The following is a 13,777-nucleotide window of genomic DNA, read 5'->3' as shown; positions in this document are numbered from 1 at the left end:
TTACCCCATGTATAGTTAAAACAGTCTACAACTTACCCCATGTATAGTTAAACAGTGTACAACTTTCCCCATGTATATTTAAACAGTGTACAACTTACCCCATGTATAGTAAAATAGTGTACAACTTACTCCAGGTATAGTAAAACAGTGTACAACTTACCCCATATATAGTAAAACAGTGTACAACTTACCCCCATGTATCGTAAAACAGTGTTCAACTTACCATGGGTATACTAAAACAGTGCACTATTTACCCCGGGTATAGTAAAACAGTGTTCAACTTACCCTGGGTATAGTAAAACAGTGCACCATTTACCCCGGGTATAGTAAAACAGTGTTCAACTTACCCTGGGTATAGTAAAACAGTGCACAATTTACCCCGGATATAGTAAAACAGTGTACAATTTACCCTGGCTATAGTAAAACAGTGTACAACTTACCCCATACATAGCAAAACAGTATACAACGTACCCCATGTATTGTAAAACAGTGTACAACTTACCCCATGTATAGTTAAAACAGTCTACAACTTACCCCATGTATATTTAAACAGTGTACAACTTTCCCCATGTATATTTAAACAGTGTACAACTTACCCAATGTACAGTAAACCATGGTTATAACGAACACGCTTATAACGAACTGACGGATATAACGAACTTACTTTTTGGTCCCGGCTAATTACTTTAGTTATGTTGTATATATGCTTATAACGAACTACGGTTATAACGAACTAAAATTAGTAGTCCCTTTGAGTTCGTTATAACCGTACTTTACTGTATAGTTAAACAGTGTACAACTTACCCCATACATAGCAAAACAGTATACAACATACCCCATGTATTGTAAAACAGTGTACAACTTACCCCATGTATAGTTAAACAGTGTACAACTTACCCCATGTATAGTTAAACAGTGTACAACTTTCCCCATGTATAGTTCAACAGCGTACAACTTACCCCATGTATAGTTAAACAGTGTATGACTGAACTCCAGCTTCTCAATACCGACTCTTAAGTTGTAGTTACAGGAGTCCAGGAAGAGGTAGGCATTGAAGTTCCGTTTGACCTGTGACACCTTGGCACAACACGTGACCCCGGTACAGTAGTCGGTCACGTGACAGAAGACGTTGGGAGGCAGAGCTGGCAGGGTGATGTTCTCAGGACAAGCTGCAAATTTTCAACATATCTATACTCATTATACCATATACCGTACACTGTCAAACAGTCAAAATTAATTAGCTACATTCTTACCTGATTAAATCAACTGACGGCCATACTCATACCCCCTCTATCCTGAGTTGAATCAGTCAGTTTGTTTCCAGGCCTTAGTATACGACAAGGTACATGCAGGTTTTTATGCTAAAACATTTATAATTGTATTTCTTACTTGATGTACAAAATACAAATACATTCCTACCTTTATTATATTTCATTTATGAAAGCATGTTCATTTAATAGAATATAGTTAAAAATTAGTTGTTTGGTACAATTTCATATTACCATAAGCAGGACAAATTTAAACTAATAAAAATACAAGTCGGTTTCTTCGTGCATTGTGATGTCGTCCACACACAAATTCTAAATATACCAGATTACCGAAACCATGAACAATAGTCTAACACCTCATATTTATGCGGACGATTTATCATTCAGAAACCGTTTACATGCATGTAGCAGGACTATATCAAGCTGATATATTTCTTCAAGACCCGGATTTCAGCGCCATGCATAACCATTGGCATAATCTTGGCATTTTTTAAAGAAATCTTTTGAAAAAAGGTTTCAATGAATGTATGCATCTCAAAAGTTACCCAAACCCTATGAGTCAATAAAGCAATAATACCAGCAGGTATTGACCAGTAAAGCTTTCTCTAAATTAAACATCCCACCGATGTTTGTAAAATAGAATCCACAGACGATGATGATGACAAACGAAATATTTATGTGCCATCAGCTACATCACAACATTCACTCAGTGGGACACCTACCATTGTTCCATCCTCCCACAGCGCCCCTGTACGGTTCCAGGTAGTCCTGACACGGTCTGTCCAGTAGGAACTGTTTGATACCGAGCTCTTCCAGCAGGACTGCTGACAGCTGAGCTGTGATCTTACTACCCTTTTCCCTTAGCCACTCACTCAGAGAGAAATCTGAGATAAGAAATGGACATGGTTCCAGACAAATTAATATTCAATACAATAACTCATATTTTAGATCTGTGGATTGACTATTAACAAACAACATCCGATGTTTAAGTGAGTGAGTATGGTTTTACGCCGATTTTAGCAATGTTCCAGCCAAATCTCTGCAGGGGACACCAGAAATCCAATCTTTGGCGTGACGTGGCGTGACGTCACGTTGAAGACCCGGGTTCGATTCCCGACATGGGTACAATGTGTGAAGCCCATTTCTAGTGCCCCCCGCCGTGATATTGCTGGAATATTGCTAAAAGCGGCGTAAAACCATACTCACTCACTCACTTTGGCGTGACGAGCTACCCCACCGCCCCTCCGACATATAAGGTCAAAGTAAGTATTACTTAGTGGGCCACAGTTTCCTTTAAGTGAATGAGTTAACCTTAATGTTCGATGTTAAATTATATATCGCAACGTCGCCATATCCCGACAGTGTTCCCTTACTTTGTAGTTTGAATCCCTGGAACTTGGCACACCCTGGCATGGGAAGTCGTGTCTGATCCAGCACCTTCAGATCCAGCTCACAGTCATCTCCCTCCAGACACAGACTCGCAGACAGATCCACAATGAACACTTGCTGGTACAGAAGCCGATCAATCTTGAACCTGTGAACACACCGATAGACAGAACAGTGGACCATCTGTTGGAGTTCAGAAAATGTCGAATACATCAAAGCTGTAGTTCTAATAAGCATTGATGCATGGACAGATACTGTTCAGCCTTCAATGTTTGGTTTTCTAAATCAAAATCATGGGACAATTAAACAGTGTTTGTTTGCTTGTCTCTTGAAACCCGAGTCGATACCAGACAATCGTCCAAATCACCGACCTAACCGTCCGGCCATTGAGTATTTTCACAATTCCATGGCATTTGATTAGCTACCAAAGTAATGTGTTTTATGTTTTTTGCTTCCATAAACCTTCCAAAATTATATCACCCCTCCAGCGCCAGCGGATTACTGTTTTCTGTGGGCGTGGTTTATTCTTCTAAACGATGTCATTGATGTAGCATATTCTCTATAATATATGCTCATGATTAAATAAGCTGTTAAGTTATTATAAGAATTGACTACCTGTTCCTACATTATTTTTATATCTCCCTAAACGCAAAAATGTTGAAGTCAATTCTTAATTGAAACGTTTCGAAATAACTTCATGCACCTGAAGGTACATGTAACCAGCTTTAGTCAGATTATATACATGTGTATTATCGGATTTGTTGTCTGGGCCAAGATAAGTTAAATGTCCATGTTTGCAGGGCATTAAAAAGTGAGTGAGTGAGTGAGTGAGTGAGTGAGTGAGTGAGTGAGTGAGTATGGTTTTACGCCGCTTTTAGCAATATTCCAGCAATATCACGGCGGGGGACACCAGAAATGGGCTTCACACATTGTACCCATGTCGGGAATCGAACCCGGGTCTTCAGCGTGACGAGCGAACGCTTTAGCCACTAGGCTACCCGACCGCTCGGCATTAAAAAGCCAAGAACATGTAATGATGGCAAAGTATTAGATGTAAAATAAGCTTGTCAACACTTACCTCAGTTTGAGAAGAGGAACACCATCGAATGTAATTACTTCTTCTCTTCCTGAAACAAGACTATGTACCGTACGAACCGAAAAACATTACCGTAAAAATCGCAGAAAACAACATGATGCATCTCCTCTTTCTTCTTTCGTATTTTTTCATATTTTTCGATCGTTAAACTTTCATCTTGTATTTTCTGTAAAGTCTTCTTATTACAAATTATTTCATATAAGACATACCCCAGATAGAGTTCAGAATGCTGTGCTTAAAGCTGAACTTCTCAATGGAGCCTTCAATAAGGTAGTTACAGAGGTCAATGTTGAAAGCAGTGTGAAGAGACAGGTCAAGTACGTTGCTATGGAGACAACAGTCTATCCCAAGACATTTGTCGTTGATGTGGCAGTTGGCGGGGAGAGTTATTGCTGGGAGGGTGATAGCGCTTCCGCCCAAGTCACAGTCTGAAATAAGGATGAAGATGATAATATTTTAAAGAGAAGCCATCATCCCAGATACAGGTCTTGACCTGTTGAGTAATTTGTGTAAAAAATTGAGTGTCTGTGTGTGATTAGGGTAATGATTAATTTCTTGATTGTTATTCATCACAACATTATATTTTTACAGACATACAAAAGGGAGTTTGAATAACATGACCCAAATTTGTTTGAGATGCCAATGAGTGCCACGTGGTCCCCAGCCTCTTATTGTCACTATAACAAAATGTAAATCATGCATCATTTTAAACAGAGAACTAAATCGTCTTATAGACCAAACATGCATGTGAAAAAGACTTAAGACAAAAACGAACTATTCAGGGCATCGCGCATGCATGCCTGATCACCTGAATGTAATGTTATTGAAACATGTTATTCATAGTGTGTAAAAATAAGGTTACATAGTCAGTGTGCCCTATTTGTGCAATGAAAGTGACTAATGATAATGACCATTCTTCCAGTTGCCCGCATCAGCTGGCTGGTACTTGAGACTACTGCGGTTACAGGGTGGATCCAGCATCTTGTCCTTGATACCCAGCTGTTCCAACAGAAGGTTCACAGCTGTCCGTGCTAGACCCTTGGTCAAGTCCTGTCCCCTGGCCCTGGCCCAGTCTGATATACTGAAGTCTGGAGAATACAACATTATAGGTAGGTAGGTAGATAGGAGGAAGGGTGAATTGGGGTATGGATGGATAGGTAGGTAGATTTAATGGAACACTCTCACACCAATTACACACCTACCCCTACACCTTGCAATCATCCCAACACCCTACGCCCAGGATCCCCATCTTCAAATAGTTTAGCCTCTGAAAATTACAACTATGTGTTGCAAATACTAAAGGGATAACCTTCCAAACTGTGATACTTTGTCATTGAATGTCTAACCCAACTGAGTGGGTAGCTATATGTCACTACCAAGACCCACCCAAGTTACCTATGCAACTTTGGTGCATTCATTTCAAAGTTCTAAACAACATTATTTGTTCAGAGTTGGTCAGATACATTATGAAGTTATGTGGTATCCAGATTCCGTACGGGGGCACCATAAACAAGATCTGGCTTACTCTTTAGATTCCACCTGGCATCAAGGTCGCAGACAAGCTGTGGAACTTCGGTTCCCTTCATAATAGGCATGGAGAAGAGGCAGGAATCCTTCTCCAAGCACACCTCGATGTCAAGATCAAGGAGCAGAACCTTGTCTTTCTTCTTCAAACCAAATCTATGTTAATGAAAATGATAAACTTTTGGATCGTATTGCAGATGTTGAAACTTTTATTTACACCCAAACACATTTCCTCTTATTACACCATATAAGTACATTACTGAGGCTAATTAATATTACCAGCACTCCGGAAAAGTAGCTTACTTGATCTGGAAGACATCGGCGATGTCCAGCATCTTTGATGTACCTTGAGATGAACCATCACATGATGAGACTCAGATAATAACTCGGGTAATGATAAGCTTACGGAAACAATATTAAGGCACGTCTGTTTTGTAATATAAGTTCATAGAATGGCATTATATTCTTGAAAACCAGTATCTTGATCAGCCTCATATTACAAAGGAGATTTTTTTCTTGAGATTGGAGTGAGTGAGTTAAATAAACCTCGCTACTACTTTTGACATTTATCCGCATCAAATACTGAGCAGTATCTTAGCCGACAATAGGCCACGTACCAGCATCAAGGTCAATATCATCCCCTAACATTCCTATGGTGGTAGTTTTGTTCTCGATGGCAGCATAAATGACGTAGTCGCACATTTCGACGTTGAGGACGGCGTTGAAGGACATCTCCAGAAAGGGGACGTGGAAACAGCAGTTTATCTTGGTGCACGTGTCCGCTAGGTGGCAGTACAGATTTGTTGGAAGCTTGGGCAGCTTGCCAATACTCTTGGGGCATTCTGAAGCACAACGTGTAATTCATTCCCTTGTTGGTAATATTCTGTGTATGAAAATATCATGTTTTTCGTTCTTATTCAGAGAGGTACATTCGACTGGAAACTTCTGGTCGTCAATGTATTGAGGGCCGTTGATTCAATCATCTAAACCCATGTTACAAGATTACCTGCACGCAGAACTGTGAAATTGTCTTAGAGTGAGTGAGTGAGTGAGTGAGTGAGTATTGTTTAAAGCGCCGAGTTTAGCAATATTCCGGCAATATCAAGGCGGGGGCACCAGAAATGGGCTTCACATATTGTACTCAAATGGGGATTCGAACCCGAGTCTTTTGCGTGACGAGCTAACACTTTAATCATTAGGTTACCCCATCGAAACGAAATTGATTCGTGTTTGGAAAATTAAACTTTTCCTACCATTCCACCAGCCGTCAACAGTGGGGCTGTATGGTGGTCTAGACACATCACATCTCTGGTCCAGCAGGTACTCGGAGATGCCGAACTTGTCCAGTAGCATCCTGGCAGCTGCCTGGGAGAGGGACTTCAGGTTGATGTCAAGGTCAAGGTCACGCAGCCAATCAGAAACTGAGAAATCTACAACGATAGGCAACAATCCCCTTTTAACCATGAAAGACCAATTTTCAACGAACATAACTTTCATAACTTTCAATAACGTGAATCTTATTGCTACAAACCTCATACATGCAAAACGGAACATGAAAAAAACAATTTACAAAATTTGGAAACAATGTTTAAGCAACATTACAGTTCCTCTAAATTGGGTAAAAGAAGAATAAAAATGACAAAAAATGGAGTTACACGGTGACAAAAAGTAGACACATTTCAAGTTTAAAGTTAGATCTTCTGTTCAGCAGACTGATCACGAACACCTTGTCAGTTAATGTAAACCAGCATTTCTGTGCTAAAGTGAACCTACTTTGTTTTGTGAACTCGACCAGCGCATTAGCATCACAGGCAGGTACCTTCTCCTGATTCATTAGCGTCATGCCTCCTTCTGGGTAACAGAAGCTGTCACCATCTATAGGGATACACGTGTGGACACTCAGGTCAACGAGGAAACCTTTGGGGTACTTGGAGATCGTGAATCTTGAATAGATAAAATACACAGAAGCTGTCACCGTCTACATATTTAGAGTTTTGTTCATGGCCATGCAAGAAATATTTCATTTTTTATGTTCCTGCAGAGCGATTATAAAAGATTTTCTAAATGTGAAAAAGGTTACTCACTTGATGATCACTGGAGATGGGTTGCCATTACCTATTTGCTGTTGATTTTCAGTCCCTAGGGAAAATATAAATGAAGCGCAAAATATAAAAAATCTATTAAAGAAAATCAATAAATACTATTTCGAAATGTATAGTTTATATTTTAAAACTAATGATTGACACATGTATGTCACATCTGCCTGAGACGTTATCGACATCGAAAGAATCGATAAAATGTTTGGCCATATTCCAGCCACACCATCACGGCCTGTAAATAAACTTATAAGGCAAACAAGTCCCGATCACGTCATCGGGAAAAGAAGACACAGAATCGGTCAACTTAGGTCCCAATATCAGTCAACTCTTCCCGATAGAATTAGGTACCCGGGACCATGTCTGACCTTGGTGACATAAGCAAAAAATTTAATCATTTATAGATTATGCCCCTAGTTAGCACCTGAAATCACACACGGATGCCTTCACACACATATATGGCACGAAATACGTCATAAACATGAGCAATAACACACATTGATAACTTAGAACGGTGCACAAAAGAAGAAGAAAAAAAGCTGGTTGAAATTAGATGTCAACAGTCAAATGACTTACCCCTGTTGTATGTCAACAGTCAAACGACATACCCTTGTTGTATGTCAACAGTGAAATGACTCACTCCAGTTGTATGTCAACAGTCAAACGACTTACCCCAGTTGCATGTCAACAGTCAAACGACTTACCCCAGTTGTATGTCAACAGTCAAACGACTTACCCCAGTTGTATGCCAACAGTCTTTCCTTATGGTAGTAGCTCCCGAAGCCGACCTCCACAGTGAAGTTACACGGCTCAAACTTCAGGAAGAAGGGGACGTGCTTGACGAGGGGGGTCTCAAACAGCGGGATGTCGAAGGAGAAGTCCACGCAGCACTCTACACCGAAACAGTTGTCCGGCAGTTTACAGTTGACGTTGTCCCGGAAACTGGCGAGTAGGAGCTTCTTGTAGTCTGGGAGGGACCAAGGGCAGTCTGAAGAAAACAGACAGTTTGAGGTCATTATGCCAAGTTAAAATGTTTTTGAACTTAAATGTAGACGTTTTCAACTAAACTGAGGGCCAAAAGAAACGTTACCAACATTAACTGATTTGCCACTTTGAAACAAAGATGCCAACCTGTTCAAAAACAGTAAAGAACACATCTCACGAATACAGCCTTCATGTTCTCTGTCGTTCTTTGCACGTGCTTTGCGGATTTTGGGAGATATTTGTGTTTTTCAGCAATTTTTTAAAACATTCTTTCCCAAATTATCGTGCAATTTTCGGGTATAAATTACGCACGGATCTGTTCCCAGTCACTTGTTGCGATGATTAACACCAACGGACATGCCAAGACTGACCGCTGTACAGAGGGAGAGAGCCATAGGTATGCTGCAGATGGGAGCGACACAAAGAGTGGTTGCCATGAACATGAACTGCTCCAAGATGACCATTACCAGACTGGTCGCACGTCTCTGACAGACAGGCAGAGCTGCAGACAGACCACGGAGTGGCAGACCAAAGGTCACGACCCCGCAGGATGACCGCTTTTTACGGGTACTTCATCTGAATAACAGATTTCTTACTGTGACGTCATAAGTTGCCAACAGCTTAGGACATCAGGTCAGCAGACAAACAGTGACCAGGCGACTACGACATTATGGTCTCCGGGCTTATCGCCCTTTCAAGGGCATGACCATGACCCGTCAACATCGACGTGCCAGATTGACGTTTTTGCAGGCAAACTCAGCGATGGCAACAAAGGGAATGGCGGTGAGTGCTGTTTAGGGACGAGAGCAGGTTCAAACTCTTCAAACCTGATGGGCGGACGCGAGTTTATCGACGACGCGGTGAACATACGGCTCATTGTTGTGTCCAGGAGGTGGAACCTTACGGGGGCGGAAGTGTGATGGTCTTGGGTGGCATTTGCGGGGACGAGAAGACGGAACTTGTCATCATCTGACAGCACAACGCTACATTGACAATATCTTACGGCCAGTGGTTTTTCCTTTTATCCAGCGACAACAACGGACGGTGTTCCAACAAGATAACGCCACGCCCCATAAAGCCCGTATTACTAGAGACTTCCTCAACGCCAACAACGTGACTGTCCTGCCGTGGCCAGCTCGATCACCAGATCTGTCACCAGAACTGTCACCCATAGAACACCTCTGGGACCAACTTGGGCGTCGTCTTCGGAAACGTCAACATCCTCCCTTCACGAGACAAGCGTTGATCGTTGCCCTCCGTGAGGAATGGAATCGGATACCTGCAGTCGATGTGAGGACGCTTGTCTACTCAGTTCAAAGCCGCATCCGAAGATGCATTGGAGGTTTTATCCCGTATTGAATGGTCTGGGCCGTCGTACCCTTAGTTGTAACCAATGTTGTTGATCGAATACTGGACGAATGACCCCTTGTCAAGAAATGTCCCTGTTGGAGGTCAAGGACTTTGTTGTTGAATTCGCATTTTACTGTTCTGAAATATGAATTTCCACAATACAATTGTTATAGCTGCTTCAAATTGTGTTGGTCATATTTTATCCTAGAAATATCGTTGGTAACGTTTCTTTTGGCCGTCAGTTTATATTAAATATTGTAGTAATACAAACAATATCGTCTACTCAACCACCTGGGGCGGTATTTATGTGCGTGTATTAGATGGTGCAATGAAACCTTATTTAGTCTCAAGGTCGAAGGACCATCGAAAGTATATCGAGTTATGTCTCGTTCGGGACAAACGGAGTATCAATATTAAACGATAGTGCATATACAGACTGGACCTCAATCATTATATCACATCGCCTTAAAGCACAAATGTCATATTAAGTTCGAGTTAAGGTCTCATTATGTATCTATCAACAGGGTTCATAAAATGTATTGGTACATGAAGTTGGCTTTAACTATTTACAACTTATAACTAATTCGGAAGGGTTTTGTTGGAGTGATAGTCTTGAAAAATTGTTTTTGTGTTTCTTACTTTGTCTACATTAAACATCTATTACTTTCAGGTCTACCAGATAATGAAAACAAATGATTCCATACATACATTCTGTAAAACACAAACATAAAATGTAAACATAGATTTTTAACTTCCTGCCGTTTTACCACCTCGTTTGTTTGTTTGTGGTTTAACGCTGCATTCAGCAATATTCCAGCTAAGTGACAGTGGTCTGTAAGTAATCGAATCTGGACCAGGAAATCCAGTGATTTATGTCATGTGCATCGATCCACGTAATTGGGATACGATGACTTACATCAACCAAGTCAGCTAGCCTGACCACCCGATCCCATTTATTCGCCTCTTACGACAAGCGTGGGTTGTATAAGACCTATTCTACCTCGGATCTTCGCGGAATTGTCATACTACCTGGTTTGGGTGTTAATGCTGCACAGCTTCCGTTTAACAGAACCTTCTGAAAAACAGGTACAAAACATTAATAACAACATTTGTCTCCTTGGTGCACCTGGCCCTTTCATTGTAGATATAGAGAATAACCACTAGCTGCGAGGAATTACGGATTATATGGCCCGGGTGAATACATCGACAAAATGCACATGTGCAAATGTCGGTTATTACACCCGATCATTCTACACTTGTGGGTTATATAGTTACATAGTTCATAGTTTCCACTAAATATTTTGATACGAGCCCATAGCATACTTCAGTTTCGCATCAAAGATCAGTTTGTGTGTTTGTGGAAAGTTCATGGAGACATATAAGCCAATAGTCGGTTCTGAAAACTTACATCCAGTCCAAGTTTTCGAAACACCACATCTACAACTTCTCTGATTAGCTTTCCTCCCATTTCCTCCGCAAGCTTCTTCAGAGATCCGCTTCCTTTAATCAGACATTTATGAAATGGTTATGTATTTGAAGCTGACGATGTTACCTCTTCATATTGAGCTGAATTTAACCAAATGATTGGCATTGTTAGAGATGCAATGCGCGTGATGAATGCATATCTACTAAACATAGGGTATATAGCGAAACCCCGGCATCGACCCTATTGAATTCGTTCACATAGGTTCCTCTATTTTCTCACAGTATTCGATCGGAAGGCTGGATTTCCAGACTGCCTGGTTCCGACTAAGTGAGTTTAATTGCATGAATGGTTCAGAATATTTCGACTTTAAGTAATACAATGAGTTGATAAAAGTATCTACTGTTTTCGACACTTACCCGGCAGAGAGAAGTTTTCATTACAAATGGGAATAGGTACATCTAGTTTTTCTATCAACAAACTATCCAGAATCGGTTCCGATGCTCCAACACTTATTTGCAGACCCAAGTCAATCACAAACACCTTCCTTGCTTCACTTCTGTCAATGGTGTATCTGGAGAACGGTAAACATAACACAGTGATAGTTTGGTCTTTGATTGACTGACTCATATCGTTACTACACTATTGGTATTAGAAATCCGCTCGAAATATCTCAGTACCACACACACATGGGGTGTGGGGTGTTGCTATGTGACCTGATTAAACTGGGCCAGCGTACCTTGACGAGTTGAATACTTTTCATTGTTATCCACTACTTGTTTGGATTGTCCAAATGCGATTTTTTAATAAATCGACGTGATACGCTGCTTTAATTCATTCGTCTACTAATTTTATAGTCCTGTTAAGATCCGGGGTAAAATAGGTCTTCAGCAACCCATGCTTGCCCTATAGAGGCGTATATGTGCTTGTCGTAAGAGGCAACTAACGGGTTTGGGTGGTCAGGCTTGCTGACTTGGTTGATGCATGTCATCGTATCCTAATTGTGTAAATCGATGCTCATGACATCAATCACTGGATTGTCTGGTCCAGACTCGATTATTTACATAACGCCGACATATAGCTGGAATATTGCTGAGTGCAGCGTTAAACAACAAACAAACAAACACATTTTATAAGAAAGGCACTTCAGAACTAAAAGACATCAATTTATCTTTTATCAGTAGGAAAGATTGATAATTCGCAGAGAAACAGTCACATCCTGATAATATGTCTTGCATTTGAGTAGTTATTCATTCTCCTCATTTATCATGATTTACATATTTCAGAAAAAAACCCGTAGTGTTAGGATCAACAGTTTGCCATTATGCATGTCTCCGGACGTGAAACCTCTCACATGTCTATATTCATTGAAATTGTAAAAACAATTATTGATGACAACACCGTTTCCTCAAAGGGAGACCGAATGGATATAACAAAGATACAAAAGGTGCTCTCATTGTCTCACCTTATGGAAACCCAGTCGTTCAGTTTAGTGGTCTTCTCTTTGCCTGTAAATGGAATGGCAGACATATCATATAGTTTGCTAAACAGTAGTGTTGTATACCTGAAAATGTGTTACATGTGAAAGGGATGAAGATCTCTATGAAGCAAACACGATGTGATGCTGACGCCTCTTATCATCAAGCATCATCGCATGTGGAGAAGCAATCGCATTCTAGTAACAATTGTATTTTTACAACTCTGGTAAAGAACATTTATTTGTAATACATGTATTTATGGTAATTCATCATAACACTGCATTCAACTATATACCACTATACTATCGATCTGCTGATCTTGCGCATAAAAAATCATTGAATCATTCACTCACTCAAATAGCATTGGTGCGATTCATTAGTCAACTGTATTCAGATTATCATACTGCTTGAATCAAAGGACTCACAGTTTCCCAAAATGGTTCTAACTTACAAACCACTACCTACCCCAGTCGTATCCCAGCAGTATTAATCTCGTAGTGCAGTCTTCAAAGTTGATGGTCATTTTGAATTTACAAGGGTCAAGTTGTATGTAAGCATTGACGGCCTTGTTGAAATTCAGCTTCTTGATCTTAATGTCAACACACGCATCAAACCGCAGACAGTCCGGGGCTATCTCCATGTAAACGATCTTATTGATCTTCTCGTTTGTTATTGTTGGGAGTGTCACTGTCCTATTCAGCAGTCTGCAAGCTGGGGGTACACAATGCCATGCGGTATATTTATAATTACTATACATTCCATTGCATAATGTTCAGGATTGATTTGTTTTAGGAATTGATTATGATTCGAAATACATGAAATATTTCATTATCGTTTAGTTATGTGGCTTCACTATAAAAGTTAAACATTATATACTGTGAACGTTCATGTTCCATATCCCTCTTTGGAAAGTGTTCGTAAAATCAATCTTTATTATGATGAGGCCAAAGGCCTATAGTTCATTGTCTGGGGCATGTTACAAATTCATACATTTTCTTAGTTTCATAGCATGATAAATGACCATTGATAAATTTCTCGTAGTTTCTGTACAATCACATGTCATTAATTTACCTAATATGTTACCATTTGGATTATGGTAAAAATTGTTTTTAGTTATTTTTCTCTTAAATCATTATACACTGGACATACACATAAAAAGTGATATTCAGCTT

General features: G+C 40.3%; 1 protein-coding gene across 1 annotated transcript in view; it reads right to left on the bottom strand.

Moving 5' to 3' along the window:
* Positions 1 to 13,777, bottom strand: part of LOC124137709 — a 94,992-nt gene that overhangs the window by 74,257 nt on the left and 6,958 nt on the right. The window contains exons 11-28 of the mRNA XM_048402720.1: positions 13,071 to 13,316; positions 12,593 to 12,635; positions 11,547 to 11,701; positions 11,113 to 11,204; positions 10,734 to 10,779; positions 8,107 to 8,358; positions 7,359 to 7,413; positions 7,048 to 7,217; positions 6,528 to 6,704; positions 5,892 to 6,116; positions 5,578 to 5,620; positions 5,276 to 5,430; positions 4,662 to 4,838; positions 3,960 to 4,178; positions 3,733 to 3,781; positions 2,642 to 2,802; positions 1,991 to 2,152; positions 960 to 1,169 (exon numbers count right to left, since the gene is read on the bottom strand). Coding sequence (XP_048258677.1) covers positions 960 to 1,169; positions 1,991 to 2,152; positions 2,642 to 2,802; positions 3,733 to 3,781; positions 3,960 to 4,178; positions 4,662 to 4,838; positions 5,276 to 5,430; positions 5,578 to 5,620; positions 5,892 to 6,116; positions 6,528 to 6,704; positions 7,048 to 7,217; positions 7,359 to 7,413; positions 8,107 to 8,358; positions 10,734 to 10,779; positions 11,113 to 11,204; positions 11,547 to 11,701; positions 12,593 to 12,635; positions 13,071 to 13,316 — 2,637 coding nt within the window. The remainder of the gene's footprint in view (positions 1 to 959; positions 1,170 to 1,990; positions 2,153 to 2,641; positions 2,803 to 3,732; positions 3,782 to 3,959; positions 4,179 to 4,661; positions 4,839 to 5,275; positions 5,431 to 5,577; positions 5,621 to 5,891; positions 6,117 to 6,527; positions 6,705 to 7,047; positions 7,218 to 7,358; positions 7,414 to 8,106; positions 8,359 to 10,733; positions 10,780 to 11,112; positions 11,205 to 11,546; positions 11,702 to 12,592; positions 12,636 to 13,070; positions 13,317 to 13,777) is intronic.

This window comes from Haliotis rufescens, unplaced genomic scaffold (assembly GCF_023055435.1).
Source record: "Haliotis rufescens isolate VD_foot unplaced genomic scaffold, xgHalRufe1.0.p SCAF_29, whole genome shotgun sequence".
Classification (NCBI taxonomy): Eukaryota; Metazoa; Mollusca; class Gastropoda; order Lepetellida; family Haliotidae; genus Haliotis; species Haliotis rufescens.
This window is presented reverse-complemented; position numbering and strand designations above follow the sequence as displayed.